Source organism: Kogia breviceps, chromosome 5, assembly GCF_026419965.1.
Source record: "Kogia breviceps isolate mKogBre1 chromosome 5, mKogBre1 haplotype 1, whole genome shotgun sequence".
NCBI classification, from domain to species: Eukaryota; Metazoa; Chordata; class Mammalia; order Artiodactyla; family Physeteridae; genus Kogia; species Kogia breviceps.
In genome coordinates this window covers 145964662-145985249 of record NC_081314.1, presented here as the reverse complement: position 1 = coordinate 145985249, position 20588 = coordinate 145964662, and the positions used below count along the sequence as shown (strand labels likewise).

The 20588-nt window shown below is 50.3% G+C and overlaps 1 protein-coding gene across 14 annotated transcripts in view; it reads left to right on the top strand.

The window, feature by feature from the left end:
* The window catches only part of C2CD2 (C2 calcium dependent domain containing 2), a 63234-nt gene that overhangs the window by 28445 nt on the left and 14201 nt on the right, over positions 1 to 20588 (top strand). For 8 of the 14 annotated variants that reach the window (XM_067035157.1, XM_067035161.1, XM_067035158.1 and 5 more), the window contains 9 exons: positions 1346 to 1450; positions 6108 to 6233; positions 9737 to 9857; positions 11363 to 11471; positions 13785 to 13849; positions 15576 to 15700; positions 16180 to 16354; positions 17170 to 17283; positions 19921 to 20048. In XM_067035157.1, coding sequence (XP_066891258.1) covers positions 1346 to 1450; positions 6108 to 6233; positions 9737 to 9857; positions 11363 to 11471; positions 13785 to 13849; positions 15576 to 15700; positions 16180 to 16354; positions 17170 to 17283; positions 19921 to 20048 — 1068 coding nt within the window. The remainder of the gene's footprint in view (positions 1 to 1345; positions 1451 to 6107; positions 6234 to 9736; positions 9858 to 11362; positions 11472 to 13784; positions 13850 to 15575; positions 15701 to 16179; positions 16355 to 17169; positions 17284 to 19920; positions 20049 to 20588) is intronic. The other 6 variants (XM_059064506.2, XM_067035159.1, XM_067035165.1 and 3 more) reach the window with 1 other exon arrangement.

The window sequence follows — 20588 nt, the reverse complement described above, 5'->3', positions numbered from 1 at the left end:
AGAGACTAGCGGCTCACCCCTCTCCCCGACCTGGTGGGAGCGACTCGGGGACTGTGGCCATGAAATTAAAGTGCACTTTTGTGAGAGTCACCCAGAATTATAGGGCAAGGGAAGCGTCATTTCTCTTACCTCATGCTAGTTGCTAGCGGGAGGGAGAGTACTGAGTACTGAGAAAACAAGTCTAAAGTCATTCTCTCCTTCCCTTTCCCTGGGTGGTGGGGCGGAGGCGTGGAGGTGGGAAGGGTCAAGATTTTGGCTTTAGAATGAGTCTCCAGCTGAGGAAGGAAGGATGGCGTATTAGTCTGCTATCGCTGCTGAAACAAATCACCGTAATCTTAGCTGAAAATAGCACACATTTATCATGTCACCATTCTGGAGGTCTGATGTCCAACCCAGGCTAAAATCCTGGTGTTGGTGGGCTGCCTTCCTTTCTGGAAGCTCTCGGGGGAGAATCTGTTTCCTTGCTCACCCGTCATCAGCAGGATTCAGCTCCTTATGGTTGCAGGACTGAGGGTCGAATTCCTTGCTGGCTGTCAGCTAAGGGCGAGGTCCCAGGTTCGAGAGGCAACCTCATTCCTGGGTTCCTGGCATCCTTCTCTGTCTTCCAGTCACATCTCCCTGGCATCCTCGTCTGTCTTCCTCTTCCGTTTTTAAGGGCTCCTTTGCTTCCCCAGGGATCACTGGGTTAATGAAGGGTTGTCACCACACCCCAAGGTCCTTACCCGAATCACACCCGTAGAGCCCCTTTTGCCATGTGAGGTAATATATCCACAGGTTCCAAGGATTGGGGTGTGGACATCGTTGGGGGGGCAGGCGTTATTCTGCCACAACAGATGGGTAGGGCCGGAAGGGGCATCGGGGGAGATCAGAGTCCAGGTGGAGGTTGCGTAGTGGCCCCGGCAAGAGAGGGTAAGAATGCTGACGGCTGTGTACACAACCCTCGGGGGCTGCGCCAGCACGTGGGGCTGGACAAGGCGTCCGGCTCCCTTCTCCTTGTCCCCCCGGCTCCATTATGCCTTGGTGATGCTCTCGGAAGAGAGCTGCAAAGCAGAGGGTTGGTCCTCAAGAGGCTGCACGGTTTTCATGGCACCTGGCCTTTAGCCCCGACCCTGACGTTCCTCTCCAAGTGACAGGTTGAGGCAGAGGAGGGCGAGGTGGGCTACACGACGGGGAAAGGGAGGTCAGGGGATTTGGGACCCTCCTTTCCATTTTGGAAGCACACCGTATGCCAAGGAGGCAGTAAATAGCGGTCTGAGAAAACAAATGAACACACAGATACATTTTGAGGCTCCAGTGAAGAGAGCAGTCCTCCAACAATCTCTTTTTTTTTTTTTTTCCTTAATAGCTGGAGCTCCACATGAAGGAGAAGAGAGAAGACATTCAGATCAAGTGGTCCTTCATCCGTGAGCCGGAGATGGCCATTACGGTCCAGCCCAAAGCACCGGGGGAGGTCGGTCCGTGAGTTTTTGTGATCCCTCCCTCGTGTGTGTGTGCAAACGTGGCACACGACGACCACCTGCTCTGGGAGACGGAGCCTCTGATTGGTGCGCGTCTGATGCGCGATCCCGGGGAGCGCGCGGGGCAGTGATGGGGCGGCGCTGGCGGGCGGGGGGCGGGGGGAGGGGAGGCGGGGAGGGCCTTCCGTGGGTTTCATGCCCGCTCTCACCTGGGCTGCACCTGCAATCACCTGGCAGCTTTTAAAAATCCTGAAACCTGCCGCGTCCCCCGGGCAGGTTTAATTGGACCGGGTTTTTTTTTTAAAGCACTTGTGTGCAGCCCTTGCGTGCAATGGCTGAAAACCATGGCAGTGATGCAACCTAGGTTTTCCTGGCCGTTCTCTCACACCTGACCCTCAGATGCTTTCCTTCACCGTGAGGGCGCGCCACTCACCTACAGCTCAGCCTGAGTCCAAAGCCTGGCTTCCAAGGCCACCACCTCCTTTCTCCCCACAGCTTTTGCAAAGCTGCGTCTCGAGTCTGAAGGTGATCTCCCTACTGCCTGTGGTCTTGGGGGTGTGAGGAAGTGAATTGGGGAGAAGGAGAGGCCCGCTGAGTCACGTGGGTGCTGTCACTTTCAGTTGCTGGGAAGATCGCGCAAAATTTAATAATTTGTCCATAAATAGTGTAACTGTTTGTGCCCTGATGTAGGTGCAGGCAGTTTGTTTTTAAGACTAGGAAGTTTGAATTGTAATTCTTTTCCCTTCCGTACGTCAGAAGTGGAATTGTTGCCTGACCGTTTAGGTGTACAGAGTACGCGTGTTAACTGTTTCCCTAGTCACTGCTTTATTTCCTTTTTCTCCTTCCCGCCCACGCTGGCATCTGCTTTCCCCCACACGGCACTGCTTTTCCAGGCCCACAGTATACACAGAACGGTTCTGTAAACGGCTCCCCTGCCACCTCTGACATCAAACCTTCCGAAGTTCAAGATTGCTCTGCTGGTCTTCATAGCAGAGTGTATGCCGCCGAGGGGGTACCGAGTTCTGTGTTCAAAAACTACTCAGATTAAGTGTTTTCCTCTGTGTGGTTACGTTACTAACTTGATGTGAGTTAATGTAAGCAGATGTCAGCATTTGCTTCTGTTAGTACAGTTTCAGGTTTTGTCCGCCATCTTTGCTGATTTACGTATTTTTTGAACGTGCAGAATATTAACATAGTTCAGAGGTCAAAATTACATGAACTGTTGTGCGCAGACGTCCAGTCTCCACCCCTCTCCCCTCCACCCCATCCATCCCCTTCTCCCTGCTCGCTTGTTTCTTTCGTTTTCGTTTACCCATCCTAGGCTTCTTTCTGCAAAATGGACCTCATGCCCCCATTCTCACCCACTCACTGGCAAATGCCGTATGCGCTCTTCGCACCTTGCTCCCCATAATGCGCTGTACGTTTCTCTGCCGACCGCGGGCTCCCCATAGGATTGAGAGGCGTGGCTTTCCCAATGAAGTAATCCTGTGGGATTAAACCAGCCCCTTGGAGCTGGGTCCCGTGGGCTTAGTAACCCCTTGGGCCCCTGGCGGTTGAGGTGGCATGGGGGCAGGGGGACAGCTAGAAAGGAAGGTCCCCAAGTCAGCTGCTCTGCGGATCTAAAACGTGATGCACTCCGAGCACCCCCGAACCCATCTTTCCCCCTTGGTTTCCTCCTCTGTACAGTGAGGAGAAATGAGCGGGTTAAAAAAGATAGAAAGAGGTAAACCAAGTGCAGTACATCCATACAACGGACTGTTCTCAGTCATAAGAAGATTGGAGCACGAGTATGTGCCAGATTATGAATGAACCCTGAAAACACTGTGCTCAGTAAAAGAAGCCAGACATAAATGACCATGTCCTATGATCCCGTTTCTATGAAATACCCAGAATACACACATCCATGAAGATGCAAAGCAGATTAGTGGCTCTCAGGGGCTGTTGGGGGGAGGACTGGGGAGTGACTGCTAACGAGTAAAGGCTTTACTTTGGAGGTGACGGAAATATTTTGGAACTAGATAGACGTGGTAGTTTTACCACACGGTGTATGTATGTACTAAACACCACTGAAACGCATACCTTAAAATGGTTACATTTATGTTATGTGAATTCACCTCAGTTTGAAAATAAGGGTATCAAGAACCTATTGCAATAAGAGAAAGATGATGGCGGAGCGGTTCTCAGTGCGGACCCTGGAGCCTTAGTGCCTGGGCTTAACTCTCAGCTCTGCCACTTATGAGCTGCGAGACCCCACACATGTTAATTAATTTCTCTGTGCCTCAGTTTCCTCATCTGTAAAACGGGGATGATGGTTTTCAACGTGGTTGTGGGGATTAAACTAGTTAATATGTGTAAGTGCGTAGCATCGAGCCTGACACATCATAAGAGAGACGTAAGTGTGAGCCATTTTGATTATGATTAGTTTAGAGTTCCTGGCAGGGAGTAGATTTTCAATAAGTGGCAGATTTGGCCTAAGTTTGCTGTAACAGGGCCTGGCCAGCTGGTTGTCCTTGGGACACAACAGACCAATTTCTGAAATCACTTCCAGCCCCGCAAGTTGGAAGAATTTTCAATAGGTCTGTGGTCCGGGTGGAAATCAAGTCCTGCCAGTGTCCATCCCCCTGCGCACAGGCGGCTGGAGCCCCACAGTGGGGACATTTACACCAGAAGTGACGCGGGACACAGAGGGCCCTGGAGCCGTCAATGGCAGAGCCAGAATCATGGCCAGGGCGGCCGAGCATCGGCACTCACCACACTGCTCTCCTGAAACCACAGAGTGATGGCGTGGATGCCAGCAGAGCTGGCAGAGTTTGACATTTTCTTTTAGCAGGTGTCCAGCCAGATCCAGCTTTTAAGAGTTCAAAACAAAAGCTATTATATTCAAACAAGGCTCTTAACTGAGATTTTAAAAAATAGATCCTCCTTGCTTAAAAAATGAGAGATAAGATATGCAGAAAAGTGCACGTATTGTGAAAGCACAGCTCGTTGAAGCTTTCACACGCTGACCATTCATGAGTACCCAGCTCCCGGCTCAACAAACAGAGCAGGGTCAGCTCCCCAGAAATCCCCTCTACCCGCTTCCACTCGTTACCCGCAGCCCCTACAGAGGGTAACCATGCTCCTGACTTCTAACATGTATGAGTTATCTATGCTCGCAACTGATAATTACTGCAAACCCAGCAGCGTGAAACAGCGCACGTTTACCTCATAGTATCTGGCAGTCAGTCCAGGCTTAACTGGGTCCCCTGCTCGGGGTCTCATGGGCCGTCATCACGGTCTGGGCTGACTGCCCTTCCTAGAGCTCGGGTTCCTTTTCCAGTCTCCTATCGCTGTGGGCAAGACTCGGCTCCTGGTGGTTGTAGGACTGAGGCCCTCGGTTCCTTGATGCATGTGGGCTGGGGCTGCTCTCAGCTCCTTGAAGCCCTGCAGTTCTGTGCCGTGTGGCCCCCTCACACGTGGAGGCTGACCTCCTCAGGGTCAGCAGGAGAATCTCTTGCTCTGGTTTGCTAAGAGGGAGTTGTATATAACATAACCTTTGGCCATCACATCACTTTGCCGTATCCCGTTGGCTGGAAGCAGGTCGCGGGCGCCACCTGCCCTCGGGGCGAGGGGATGATGCAGGACGTGACTCGCTGAGGGTCATCTTAGAATTCTGCCCTCAAACAGCGTGAGCTTAGTTTTGCTTGTTTGTGCGCTTTAACTAAAGGAATCGTGCAGTACTGTGTACGTGTTTTTCTGTGTTTGGTCTCTTTCACTGAACATGATGTCTGTGAGATTCACCTGTGTCGTCGTGTGCGCTTGTACATTGTTTGTGCTCATTGCCCTGTGGCATTCCACTGTGTGGCTGCACCATAACTTGTGTGTCTGTTCAGGTATTGATGGATACTTAGGTGGTTTCCAGTTTGGGGTCATTATGAATAGTGGTGCTGTGAACATTCTAGAACACGTGGGCGCGTTTCTGTTGGGTATTAATTATCGTACAGAGCTTGACATCTGGTGGTGTGAGTCACCCTGCTGTGTTATTTTTCTACAAGCTTGTCTTCATCTTTATTGAGCCTTTCCATTTACTTGAATACCATTTATTATTATTTTTTTTTGATGTGGACCATGTTTAAAGTCTTTATTGAGTTTGTTACATTATTGCTTGTGCTTTTATGTTTGGGTTTTTTGTTTTTTGGTTTTTGGGGTTTTTTTTGGCCGCAAAGCATCTGGGATCTTCGCTCCCCAACCAGGCATTGAACCCGCAACCCCTGCATTGGAAGGTGACGTTGTAACCACTGGACCACCCGGGAAGTCCCTTGACTACCTTTTAATTAAAAAAAAAAAAATCAAACATCAGGCAGGAAGGAAAACACATGTGCCTGTATGTTTACGGGAAAGGACTGAAAAGATAGACACAGAAATGTTAACACATGTCTATGCTGCACATGTCTTATCTTTAACTTTTGAAAACAAGGAGGATGGATGACTTCTGAGATCGGCAAAGATGAGAGTGAGTGAGCATCTCACTGTCCTAGTCTGATCTCCTGGAGCCCTGGTGACCCCAAGTCTGTCTCGTCCCAGGGACATCCGGAGAGCCATGCATTTGCTTTTGCCCACTTGTACACGTGCCTGGTGACGAGATGGTTTGGTGACTCCCTCCTCTTTCAGCAGGACCAGGCCGTTGGGGCAGATGCGGTGTCTGAAAGTCTCAAGGACACTCTGAAGCACCTGGTTAGCTCTGCCTACCCATCAGTGGTTCTGAGCACAAAGCCTACGGATGTGAGGGAAGTTCAGGTAAACCAGTTCACGGCGGGGTGTGGGTGCTTCACGACCCCCTGAAGGACCGCGGTCCACCCGCTTGGAGAATCCGTGCGCATTTCCCATGCTCGCCCGCCCCCCACCCCTGCACCTTGCCTCGGCCGCCCCCCCAGCCCCCCCGTGGTGGAGCGAGACTGCACGGCCGCTTGCTGCTGGGTGATGACCGCGGTCTGGGGCGAGGCTCTGAGTTCAGGGCACAGGGTTCCGAAGCCCCGTGGGAGGAAAGGAAGAGGTGTCTGGCGCACTCAGCAGCGTCCAAGCCGAAGTAGCCCAGATCCTCTCCTTTTAGGAACCAGAACTTGACTTTTCGCTGTGCGCCCAGAGCCTGTTGTCTGGGGTCACACCCTTCCAGAACTGAGGTACCTGGGAACTGCCCCAAGGCGGAGGGAATGCCCTGGACCCACAGACGTTTAGCCCAGGACGGGGACAGCCGCCGTCCACACTGTCTCTCGGGGGTCTGTCACCCTCAGGCAGTGCGGACACATGAGGCCATCTCCTCTGCGGGGTCCTTCGCATGCTGACAACCCCCCTCCCCATTCTGGGGCCCTCCCCACTGCCCGATTAGCCGCTAATTCTCTGGCGAAATTCACTTCCGGGGCATTCGCCCAGGACAGCCTCCCTGAGCCTGGTCCCGCACGTCTCTCTTGGCTACACATCTAAAAACCTTGGCTTGAGGTGAACTAATTCTCCCAATCATGAGGAGACCTTTTCATGAGGACTATGCAAAACATACATTTACAGTCCCTAAAGTTATTTTTCCATGTCTTTCCAGTATTTTTATGTGGCATGGTAGAATATCCACTGTCATTACATAGTGGGTGGTGAAGTCAGTGTGAAAGTATAACTTTCTGTTTTTAAGTCTTTATTGAATTTGTTACAATATAGCTTCTGTTTTTTATGTTTTGGTTTTTTGGCCATGAGGCATGTAGGATCTTAGCTTCCTGACGAGGGATCGAACCCTCACCCTCTGCCTTGGAAGGCGAAGTCTTGACCACTGGACAGCCAGGGAAGTCCCTAAAGTATAACTTTTTCTTTTTTCTTTTTTTTTTTTTTTTTTTTTTGCGGTACACGGGCCTCTCACTGCTGTGGCCTCTCCCGCCGCGGAGCACAGGCTCAGCGGCCATGGCTCACGGGCCCAGCCGCTCCGCGGCACGTGGGATCTTCCCGGACCGGGGCACGAACCCGCGTCCCCTGCATCGGCAGGCGGACTCTCAACCGCTGCGCCACCAGGGAAGCCCCGCCTAAAGTATAACTTTTAATATGATTTTTTGATGCAGGCTCTTGGTCTCTGGTTCCTGTTAGGGCATCACCACTGTGAATGCGTAGAGCGTGGAGACAAAATCTTTGATTCACTGCACAGATATCAGGGGATCGCAGTGCTTTGTGGTTCGCTCTGGGTGTTGCAGGTTATCAGGACATAAGAGCCCTGATGCAGCAGAGGGAGGGGCTTGTGGGCGCGCGGGGCTCCCAGGGCTGTGCCGCCAGGTGGGGCTCGGCCCCAGAGACTGGGGGTCAGGCCAGGCTCCCCAGAGCTGAGAGCAGAGTCTTGGCTGTTCTCTCTTTCAGGAATTCTATCCTGGTGGCTTAGTTCAGATCAGAGCTGCCTGTTTTGAATATGACTATACATTTTTAATGTCAAAATTCGAGAAACTTCACAAAATAGAACTGCATTTTTAGAATACATTGATTCAGAAAATAAAGGGACCGAGACTACCATAAATTCAATAATGCTTTTAAATAAATTTGTAGAGTGTATGTATCGAAATAACACGCATATTATATTAGGGTTCTCTAGAGAAGCAGAACCAATGGATGTGTGTGTGTGTGTGTGTGTGTGTGTGTGTGTGTGTATAAAATAGCCTCCATAACTGCATGAGCCAATTATATATTTATGTATAAAATATATATATTTATATACATAAGGAGACTGATTCTAGGGAGTTGGCTCATGCCTGGGGCTGAGAAGCCCCAAGAGTTTCAGGAGAAGCCAGCAGGCTGGAACCCAGGAGAGCTGATGTTTCCACTGAAGTCCAGAGACAGGGAAAAATGGATATCCCAGCTCTAAGGCAGTCAGGCATGAGGAATTCCCTCTTATCTGAGGGAGAGTCAGCCCTTTGTTCTATTCCGGCCTTCACCTGATTGGACGAGGCCCACCACAGTAGGGAAGGCAATCTGCTTTACACGGTCTGTTGATCTAAATGTAAATTTCAGGCAGAAACCTCCTCGCAGACATACCCAGAATCGTGTCTGACCACATTCCTGGCACCCCCTGGTCCAGTCAAGTCAACACATAAGCTTAGCCATCACGCATACACAATTGAGAAAAAACATTGCGTCTCCACCCCAGACATGTGGGCTGCTATGTCTCCAGTGCTCAGGGACCTGGATCTTGAGGACTTCTGTGATTACTTCTTGGCCTCCCAGCACCTGCAGCTCGCAGTGGGCAAGGCCCTGCCCTGGCTCAGAATAATGTCTTCTAGATGGTGACCTAAAGAATACTACAGTTGCGGGCTTCCCTGGTGGCGCAGTGGTTGAGAGTCCGCCTGCCGATGCAGGGGACACGGGTTCGTGCCCCGGTCCGGGAAGACCCCACATGCCGCGGAGCGGCTGGGCCCGTGAGCCATGGCCGCGGAGCCTGTGCTCCGCAACGGGAGGCGCCACAACAGTGAGAGGCCCGCCTAGCAAAAAAAAAAAAAATACTACAGTTGCTTGAGATGTTAGTAAGCACCCCCCCAAAAGCACTCTGAGGTCAGATCAGCTCTTAGGATCCCTCTCTGGAAGGCTCTCGCTGTGCAGAGGCCTGTGATGTCTCTGAGAAGCTTTTCCAGGATTCCCAAATGTTTGTAGCTAAGGAGCCCCTTGTACATAACACTCGTAGCCGTGAGTGGGAGGTGGAAGCTAGCTTGAGAAAGGCTGGTCTGAAGGTGAGGTCCCACGAGCTTGGGGAGGCTCTCTGCTGGAAACATCCTGATACCCGTTTGAGGACGTGCTGATGAAGCAGGCTCAGGGGGTGCCCGCCTCTGCTTTGTCCCTAGTGTGACACCTGGATGACACTTAGATCCTCCCCACGTGGATGGCAGGTCTGCCAGGAGGTGGGAAGCAACCAGTGTCCTGGCTGGTGTCACACTTAGTGCTGCTGGGCAGTTGGGCCCCTGCATCCCAGGGAGGGCACCCCACTCTGTCTCAGGCTCCTGCCCTGGCTCATGCGTGGACCCGTCTCCACCCACAGTGAGATTCAGGGGGGTCCTCTCTGGGTGAATGCTTAACTCCTTCGCTTGCTTTCTGTGGGATGTACAAGGCTCCCAAGCAGGGGAAGGAGCAGTGGGTGACCGGTACCCTCCCTCCCCAGCTGTTACAGAGCAGGCCTGGGGGCCAGGCTCCCTCTGAAGGTTTTCTTGAAGACTCCTTCCCTGTAACAGGTGTCCAGCGGCCACTGCCTCTTTCTCACGGCTCACTGTTCTTTGTCTTCCTTTCTGCAGCATCTGCAGCTCACTTCATCTACTCAGGAATCCTGCCCTCCCAAACCTCCAAGGGCTCATGAGCTCAAACTATTGGTGAAGAATATCCGAGCCTCGCTGCTGAGCCATCCTGGTGCTTCAGGTGGGTGATGGCGCGGCAGGGGCACCCGGGTGAGGGCAGGGCACCCGGCTGGCCGTGGGTGTGACCGTCTGCAGTGTGAGCTGAGGGGAGGAGGTGCCTTGTGGGTTGTCTGTGGCCTTTGCTTCCTCCTATGGAAGGGGGGTGCCACATGGGGGGATTATGGGTGTCCGGAAGGCTTTGGGCCCACCGGGAACCCTGTGTTGCCCAGAGAGGCTGCTGTGGAGACAAGACAGAAACATGGCAGAACGGGTGACTCTTTTTCGGTGATTCTGAGTCACTGCCGAGACCCCAGATGCCGAGTAGCCTGGGGCCGGACACATCTTTCCACTGTGGAGTGGTTTTTGCTAAGAGTAGCGATGAGTTCTTTGTATTGTCTGAGAACATCGGGGTTACTTACGTTTATTTGTGGGGAGTTTCCTCCCGTTCCAGAAGTGCAGGTAGAACCCACTGAACTACCTAGAAACTCTGTGAATGAAGCTGGGTATGGGTGGTGTTTTGGTAACTCACACCTCGCCCCCTGAGGCCACGCCGCTTAGCAGCCGGGAGGGGCTCCCGGGACCCAGTCGGCCAGGGTTGGGGTCCCAATTTCTAACCTCTGCCAGCAGGTCCCCATCTGAGTCAGAGTCTATCCTTGAAAGTGACTGTGGTGATTAGTAAGATGATGTGTGTAGAACACCAGACACCACCTGGTACACGGTAAAGGGCCAACATATTCCAGTCCTTTACCGTTGATTATTGATTACACAGTATATTCACGGCTTTCTGCCACGGCGCAAGCATTGCCTCAAAGCAGACACAGCTGTTCAATAGTGAAATGTCCTGTTACCTGGATCAAATACCTCAAAAAGTTTTGACTGAGCTGAGTTAGGTATAAAAACCTACATCTTTGTAAGAGGGAAACGGGTTCTCTGGGAGGTATCCCCCAATTGAGCAATTACCCCAGTTGCCCTTCCTTTTCCAAGCTGTCAGTCTTGTCCAAAGTGAGGCCCCCTTGGGCTTCCCTGGTGGCGCAGTGGTTGAGAATCCGCCTGCCGATGCAGGAGACACGGGTTCGTGCCCTGGTCCGGGAAGATCCCACATGCCGCGGAGCAACTAAGCCCATGAGCCATGGCCACTGAGCCTGTGCGTCCGGAGCAACGGGAGAGGCCACAACAGTGAGAGGCCCGCATACCGCAAAAAAAAAAAAAAAAAAAAGAACAAAGTGAGGCCCCCATCTCTGCTGGAGTAATGCTGCCCCCAGGGAGGGCCCTCACCAGAGAGCTGTGCCTGCAGTCAGAGCCGAGGGGGGAGCAGGGGCACTTGGGGCAGCCCAGGGCTGTGGACATCCAGTGAGTAACCCCAGGTGAGGTGCTTTGAGAGTTTGTAAATGGCAAATGAAAGGAACACTGGACCCTCTGAGCCAAGACCAGACATTTAATTCAGCCTTTCTTTTATATGCAAAACGTCTTAATGCAACTAGAAAACAAAAATAAAAGCCAATACGGTGCCCCTCTGTTTGATTACAGGCAACATTAACCCAGTATGTGTAGTTCAGCTGAATGATCCCATCCAGAAGTTCTCCAGCACCCTCTCGAAAAACAGTACCACCCTCACTTGGGAAGAAGAATTCACCTTGTGCGTAAGGGGCCCGGGTTTCCATGGCCACACCTACTCAAGACTGCCAAATTCTAAAACCATTCTGCAGCACTGTTCATACAAAAGAAGGGAGGGAGGGAGGAAGGAAGGGAGGGAGGGAGGGAAAAAAAAAAGAAAATATAAAAAACTAAAAAGAAGTATATTAAGCATCTGAGGAAGCTGTAAGTCAGACATGGATTTCTTTTTGAAGGCAGCTCTTAGTATCGATTCACTCCTCACCTACATACCCACGCCCTGCTGTGATAAGAGATCTGTTGTTGGGCCTTCCACTTGCTTTAGAAACACACACCATCCAGCGCAGAATGGAAGGAAACTTCTGATTGATGCCAAAATCTGACAAAGAGAATGGAAAAAAGGAAAATTATAGACCACTTACAAATTATGATGTAGGAATTCTGACTAATGTATTATCAAATAGAATTCAGTAGCACATTAAAAATAATACACCAAGACCGGCTGAGTTCATACCAAAAATGCAAGGATGGTTTAATGTGAGGAGGTCTATTAATGAAATCCACTGTGTCACTAGATCAAGGGAGAAAACAAACTTGTTATTTCTCTATATGCCCAAAAGATATTCAGTGACGTTTAATAACCATTTCTAATATTTTAAACTTAATTAGAACAAGATTTATGGTCACTTTTTTCATACGATTAAAAAAAAATCACTGTAGGGCTTCCCTGGTGGCGCAGTGGTTGAGAGTCCGCCTGCCAATGCAGGAGACACGGGTTCGTGCCCTGGTCCGGGAGGATCCCACGTGCCGCGGAGCGACTGGGCCCGTGAGCCATGGCTGCTGAGCCTGTGCGTCCGGAGCCTGTGCTCCGCAGCGGGAGAGGCCGCAGCAGTGAGAGGCCCGCATACCGAAAAAAAAAAAAAAAAAAAAAAAAAAAAAAATCACTGTAAGTGATAAGTAGTAGGAACAGTCCCACTAAAGTCAAGAGAAGGATACCCACTGTTTTGTTCTAGAAGTACTAGTTAATGCAATTACATAAGAAAAAGAAATAGTACACAAGTAGTGGAAAGGAAGAGGCAAAACTAATCATTACTTGGAGATAATATTATTGCATATTTAGACTACTCCAGAAAATCAATTGAAACTATTAGAAATAATGAATATAGGGTAGAAATGATACTATTATAAAAACTAATATAAATAATATTTCAGTAAAGTAGCTGAGTACAAAAATACAGAAATCGATCACTTTCTGGTGTGTAAACAATAAATAATTAGAAAAAGTAATGGAAGAAGGTGTCCCATGTATAATATAAAGAGCCTTTATAAATTATTAATGAAAATATGAGCACTCTCTTAGAAAACTGGGCAAAACTTCTGTACTAGAAAAGCAAAAGTAAGAGCTGTAGATAGCTAGCTAGAAACATCTGAAAAGATGTTCAATCTCAGAAATAGCTAAAGTAATGCAAACTTAAACAAAAGAGATTGTTTTTTGCCTTATAAGTTGGTAAAGAAAGAGTGAGAGAAGCCAGTGGAAATACTGTATATATTAGAATAATCATTCTGGTGGTCATCAATATGTATGAAAAAAGAAAGTCTCTTATATGCATGTACCTTTTGATTGGCAATTGCTCTTTTCCTAAGGAAATAATCACACAGTGTTTGCAAAGATATATGTATGAGGATATTTATCTCAGCTTGTTTATAATTACAAAATATTGGAAACAACCCATTATCAAGGGTTGGTTATTAAGGAACTGGCTGAATAAAATCTCTTAAGGCCAGATAGTGGAATACCAGACACCTACTAAAAAGGATGTTGCTCTGTAGTTATTGACATGGAAAGATGTCCATGATACCTTAAGTGAAAAAAGGAGGAGGGAGGTATGTTATGTTCTATATTTGTTTTCAGACAATTATATGGCTATATCTTTCAATGCAGTACCTACTAGCCACATGTAGCTCTTTAAATTTCAATTAATTAAAAGTAAACAAAATTAAACCCAGTTCCTCAGTTTGCACTGGCCTCATTTCAAGTTCTGAATAGCTGTATGTGGCTAGTGGCCGCCGAATTTGATAGCAGCTCTACAGAACATTTCCACCATCATTCAGAAAGTCCCATTGGATTACCCTAAGTGACTAGTCACCAAATATTAACAGTAACTGTTTCTGGATGGTGAAGTTGCAGATAATCTTTGTATTTTGGTTATATATCTCTGTCGTTTCTTAAATACTGATGGTGATTTGCATTCCTTTCTATCATCAGGAAAAAAAAATACTATTTCAAGAAAATAGTAAAGCATTTTTAAGGATTCATGGCCCTTCTTCCTTTCCACAGTGAGTTGAATGCCAAGTCGAGGGAGTTGCACCTGCAGATTTCAGAGGATGGGGAATCCTCAGAAGGTGGGTGGTCAGCAGGCGGACGGAGACCCTGCTCTCTGGGAGGGCCATCCAGCGGCCCTGACCAGGGCCTTGGGGTGGGGAGGGCGGGAGGCCCGGCAGAGCCCCCCCCACACACACACACCACCCAAGCCACTCCAGGTCTTCCCAAGGGAATGTTTGGTTGGAAGTCCATTCTGTTATTGGCAAGGTCAAACATTTTGGGAAAGAGTATATTCAACTGGTTCTCTTCTTTTTCTTTTGAAACAAATATCCAAAATCTTTTAGTTAACAGTTCTTGGCTTAGAGCAGTTCTCAACCCTCTTAGCCTTAGTAGACCTTTTACTTTTTTTTTTCTTCAGTTTTTAATTGTGTTGATACATATAACTTAAAAGTTACCATCTTAGCAACTGTTGCGTGTAGAATTCAGTGGTATTAAGTGCATTCACACATGGTTGTGCAACCATCACTGCCGTGAATCTCCAGAATTCATCTTTTACCAAAGCAACACTCTGTCCCCTTTGGACACTCACTCCCCAGGCCCCTCCCCCAGCCCCTGGCCCCCAATCTCCTGCTCTCTGTCTCCATGAATTGCAGCTGCCTCTTCCTTGTAGAATAAGCCACAGCAGCTTAACTTGGACACATACTTTAGATATAAGTCAGCAACAAACAGAGGTAAAAATCACTAAAGTGAACAGGGACCTAGTGTGTATGTGTGTAAATCAGTAGTTTCGGTATTTATTCGGTTTTTAGAAATCCCTATGAACAGATACCCAAAATTGGGAGAGGTGACCCTTCCCGGGCTTATTCACCTGTGAAAGGAAGCCATCTGGTTATATCTCCTGCAGTTACAAAGGCAAAGGAAAAAACGATTCAAGCTCCTAGGTATTAGCAAGGAGTTTTGAGGCAGTTTCCCTGGTTCTGTAGTCTAGAGATAACTCAGATGCTCCTGAGATAAGAACTGACATTCCAAGAGAGGGCGTGTGCTCTGAACACAGGGCGGAACCACTGTTTTGCCTAATCCATTCCTGGGGCACCACCCCTGTTGGCTCCATTCAATTTCATTCCAGTCCAGCCAGACAGGATCTATGAAATTTCAAACTTAAAAAAAAAAAAAAAAAACACCCCAGAACAAACAACCACCATACAACCTTTCCTCAGGCTCATATATTTTTAACATTTGCCCCATTTCCTTTATTATTTGTACCCACAATTGCTGATTGCTCTCACTTTGCTCTCTCTGTCTGTCTACACGCACGCGCACGCGCACACACACACACACACACACACACCGAGGGTAAATGGGGAACCATGAGTGTAAGTTTCAGGCATCCTGGCCCTTTACCCTAAATGCTTTAGTGCGTATTTCCTAACAGTAGGGATAGTATTTGTCCACAGCGCAGTTATCGGCCTCCTGAGTTACACTGGTCCACTTCTTTACTGCCCAGATTCCAGTCTCCATCAGCCGAGCCCCTGAGGCCCTTCTTAGCAGAGCACCCCCCAGTCCTGTGTAGGGTCGGGTACCACCTCTTGATTGTCACATCTGTAGCCTTCCTTGGTTTGGAACAGTTCCACAGCCTTCCTTTGTCTTTTACGACCTTGACTTTTCTAAAAGGTTCTGAAACAGGAGCATTTCCCGGTGAGCGGGGTGTGTGTCCAGAGTTGGTTCTGGTTGCAGCTGCTCGCGGGTGTCCTGTCCCTGTGGAGCCCCATGGAGACGCCCCCCGACGCTCCCTGTTTGTCTCTTTAGCTCTGTTGGCGATGACGACTGTGCCCTTGGATTTGTTCAAGAAGCAGCCTTCTGGGCCACAGAGCTTTACACTGACCGGCGGGTCCTCCTCGGGCAGCTCAGCATGGGGTTCGGTCACTGCAGAGGTATGACGTCATTCTCTACAATGCCAAGGCCCAGCTCGACCCACCTGAGAAAAGGGGTGTCTTCATGTACGTCTGTCAGAGTCTTGCTCTCGCTTCAACATAGAGCGAGAAGCGTGTCCAAGACCTGATGTTTCCTCCCAGGCATCTCTAGACGTGAATGGGATGCCCGGGGTTGCGTTGCATTGTCTACCTGACGTAACTTTCCGTGGCGCCCTCTCACGCAGGCCTAACCCAGAAAGGGCTCTTTTATTTCGTTCGGTTCTCCAGCTTTTGTTCCCATCGTTATGTGCTGAGTGGCTGGGATTGAGCCTGGGTCTCATCATCCTGCGTCAGTTCCGGGGAAATCGGTTAATTATAAGTTACTTACGATACTAAGCGACAGCTAAAGAAATCAGAGGTTATTGCAAAGGCAGGCAGCGTGCCATGGCGGGGTGTCCGTCCGCACTGACTACAAAGCATGTAACCAGCCCTCTCTGCAGTTTTCTTACATCGAACCTGGGGAAGCGAAATCCTGGCAAATGCCTCCACCTGTTCCTGCTGCGAAGATAGAAAAAGACCGCACGGTGATGCCGTGCGGGACCGTGGTCACGACGGTCACGGCCGTGAAAACCAAGCCTCGCTTCGATGCGGGGAGGGCGTCCCCGCTGAGCTCCGGTGAGTTTCCTCCCCGCAGAAACTCTGAAGTCACGCCTCCCCTGTAAATGTCTTGCCTCCATAAACTGCAGAGCGCTGTAGGCTGCAGGATTATCTGTAAGAAAATGTCCTGGTACGGGAAGAATGGTAATTGGCAAGGCTTCTGCATAGCTTTTTTTTCCAGACAATTATCTTTCTATCTTGTCAGACACATGACAAGCCAAAGCAAGGTTCAAACCTGTAGTGAATTCTGAAGCTAAAATCTAGATACGAGATGAAATATCTCGTTACATTAAGTACTCCGTGACGTTTACGTGGGGGCAGCGCGCTATCTTGAAACATTCGATGTTTCGGCCAGCATAGAGTTTCTCATGTTAAAAATCACTCATTCGAAGGCTTGATGTGCAGTCATTTTAGATCGAGCCGAATTCTGTACCTGTCCCCGTCGCCACCGCCCCAGAGACAACTTCTGTATAAGTGTATGATTTATTATTTTTTAAAATTTATAATGTGTTCCTGCCTGTACAAAAGTATTATCATCCCAGAATAAATCACTTGGCACTGTTCTTGAATGCAAAACAGAAAGTGAAATTCTGGCTTAATGAAAAGGTTTCTGAAATTTTATTTAAACCTGGGCTTCCAATGCCCCTTTTGGACATTCCTCCCCTCCCCCAGAAAAGAATCAGAGAGGTCGTTAAAGATATCTTAAGGTTTGCCTCTCACCTTTTCCAACTGCATGAAGTAGAGTTGAAGTGAGGTGTGATTTCACTTTCTGATAACTGTAAGAGTCAGACAGCTTTCGGAGGGCTGTTGTAATCAGGATTTCTCCCGGGCAGAATCTCCCCTGAGAACACCTGTCAAGGTGAAGGTCATTGAGAAGGACATCTCCATCCAGGCCATCTCCTGCCACGGCGCCCCCGTCAGCAAGATGTTCTCTTCCTCAGATACAGGTAACGCAAGGCCACTCGAGGTGGTCCCCGCTCAGCTCCTTCAGGCTCTGCCCTCGAGCCCCGCCTCTGGTGAGAAGGACGCTTTTCCCTTTTAGAGTTTGGGGAGAGGTGTTTTAATATAGTAAGTGAGGAACTGGAAGGAGAAGAGGGAAATGGAAGTCGATGGAAGACCAGGAGGGGTGTTGGCATCCCTGCCTTAAGTGTTAGGGACGCTTGAACAGAAACAGCACAGAAAGCCAGCTTAGGCCTCACTGTGTACAATTTCTGAATGTTGTTTTTCCTCTTGTTCAAAGTACTAGTTCCACGGCTGTCATGAAATAAGTAGGACTCAGGCGGCATAATCATAAAGGCAGCTTTATGTTGTCCCCCACTGCCCCTGAAACCCGTTTAATAGGATGAGTTTCCCCTGGAACTCTGGATGCAGATTTCCCACTTTTATGGTCGCTTGTGTCACTGTCTCTTGGAATCCGAGCGCCATCTAAATTTGGGGGTTAAATTTTCTCCCCTGGGCTTCCCTGGTGGCGCAGTGGTTGAGAGTCCGCCTGCCGATGCAGGGGACGCGGGTTCGTGCCCCGGTCCGGGAGGATCCCGCATGCCGCGGGGTGGCTGGGCCCGTGGGCCGTGGCCGCTGGGCCTGCGCGTCCGGAGCCTGTGCTCCGCAATGGGAGAGGCCACAGCGGTGAGAGGCCCGCATACCGAAAAAAAAAAAAAAATTTTCTCCCCTGGCTCGCGTGTGACCCGCAGTCGAGGAGGGGCTGGGTGGGCAGCTTCCCCCCACCGCCGTCCACTGAGCCCCGTTTCCGATCCCGCCAGTGCCAGGGACGGGACAGGGAGGGGCAGGCAGTGAGCAGGCAGCTCTCATTGGACGGCTGCTGTCTTGGGGCAGCCATGTGTCCTCTGAACCTGGCGGAAGTGGAAAACTGCCTCTTTCCCTGTGGGAGCTTCCCTGGCGGTTTGGAAGCTGCAGGGTCCCCCCAGCTGCAAAATCCTAGACGGAAGCAATGCCCCTCATTGGCCGCTCCTGGGGGCCCTTTCTCAGCTCTGCTTTGTGCCACCGGGGGCACCTTCGCCCCGGGCTGGCGTCCCTGCTCTGGCTCCCGCTCTGGCCTGTGGGTGCCGGCGCCAGCCCGCGCCGTGCAGCCAGGAGCCCTGCGAGCTTCCCCAGGCACAGCTGCACCTGGACGGGCTCGCTGGGGGTGGACAGACGCTCTGGGCTCAGCGCCCCGCCGACTGGTGTCCCAAGGCCTGGGACTCACAGCGCAGCCCTCTCCCCAGGCGTCCTCACCACGTCCCGCTCTTCCCGCCGGGGCGGCAGCCACGCAGTTCTCAGCCGCTTGGGCCCTCGCCGCTGCCTTGGGAAATGTAGCATCTGTGTTTTCAGAGAGATTTTAATAGTATCTTACATCCAGTGATTCCTAAAGGATTTCTTCCATTTTATCATTTCCAACAGGCCTGGTTTCTTGAAACCAAACCCACCTCTACTTCCGAGAAAGAGGCTGGGCTGGCCTTCTCTTCAAGGTCTTTCCAAACCCTCCTGGCATTGACCTAGACATTTTCTAGGAAGTTCTAAGTCGAGAACTTTTTTTCTGTGAAAAAAATTCTCAGGAAGTAAAATTCCTTTACTACTTTGAGTTGATATCATAAATTTTTTTGTTGTTTAACTGAAAGTTATCATAAAGTTTTATGTGTATATGTTTACCAAAAAAAGTTGATCTTCCTTTTGTGGGATATCAATGTATGTTTTAAGTCGTTACAATACACACACACACACACACACACACACACACACAAATGTAGCATCCGTTGTCAGCGGGTCGAGGCCAAACTGAGAAAAAGTTCCTGGTAACATCCTGCCCCTTAATCCCATTGTCCTTTTCATTTTCCCGCAGCAGCAGACCCCTTAGTGTGAGTTCCAGCATCAGCTCTGAGTGGGAGAGACCTGGCCGGGCATCTCAGCTCCGCCGCCCACCTGGCTGTCTCCTACCTGCCCCATTTCTCACATGGAAACTGAAAGGCACCTCCCTCAGAGGGCTTGGGGTTAATTACCTGAAATGACGTGCACGGAGCACTTTGCAGAGCGCAGGTCCGTGCTAAGGCCTCCCCGGGTGTCGGCCCGGGGGCTGCGGAACGAACCCTGGGAAGAAGCAGCTTCTGCGAACCAGCCCTCGGTCACCCTGAACACTCGTTTTTGTGTTTGACCACTCCTGGGAGGGCCAGGGAGTAGCTGCGTTGCCTTTCAAAGTTCACAAGCTCCCCAAAGCCCAGAGGTTTCTGTTTTTCACCTCAATCGAGGCATATTTACATTCATTAAAGTGATTTGAAGCCTACACCTCGGAGAGTGTGTGTAACCACAGAGCATCAGCTCCAGACCCGGGGGCATCACCTGTCCTGCTCATAAAGTTTCCCCAGAACCCAGCCGTGGACACTTTTACACACACCCGGTCTCTGCTTCCTAGCGTCCAAGTCAGCGTGGAGTACTTGTGACAGGCCGGCTGCCCACAAAGTCACTGTCTGGCCCGTTACAGAAAATATTTGCCAACCCCTGCTTAAAGACCAAACCTGTCATGTCACCCCAGAAGTTCCTGCCAGAGCTTCAGATTTTGTTAACGTGCTTCACGCCCGCCTTTCCTCCGACAGAGCTACTGGTGCTGAACGGTGCCGACCCGGTGGCCGAAGTCGCCATCCGACAGCTCAGCGAGTCCTCGAAGCTGAAGCTCAAGTCCCCGCGGAAGAAGAGCACGATCATCATATCTGGGGTCTCCAAGGTGAGCCCGCCGCGCGCTCATCCTGCGCCAGCCCGGCCCCAGCCCTCGACCAGCTCCGGCGAGTTCCACCCCCAAGTGTCAGGTTACATCCCCTCACCAACGAGGGGTTCTTCGTGGTATCTCGTTGATGCAGCTTATCCTGCTGAGGAAGGAAACGTGAAAGTTTCTGACCGGGGATGCTTTGGTTTTTGAGAGGCTGGTGAATCATGTGAAGAAAAATTATTGAAAGGGAAAGACCAGCATGATGTCAACTCCCCTTTGAGACAGAATCTCCATCCTCATCGCTGCCCTGTCTTGGGGAGCTTTCACTTCACACGTTACACATTTCCAAACCGTTTCCTTTTTTTTTTTTTTTTTGCGGTACGCGCGGGCCTCTTACTGCTGCGGCCTCACTCGTTGCGGAGCACAGGCTCCGGACACGCAGGCTCAGCGGCCACGGCTCACGGGCCCAGCCGCTCCGCGGCACGTGGGATCCTCCCGGACCGGGGCACGAACCCGCGTCCCCTGCATCGGCAGGCGGACTCTCAACCGCTGCGCCAC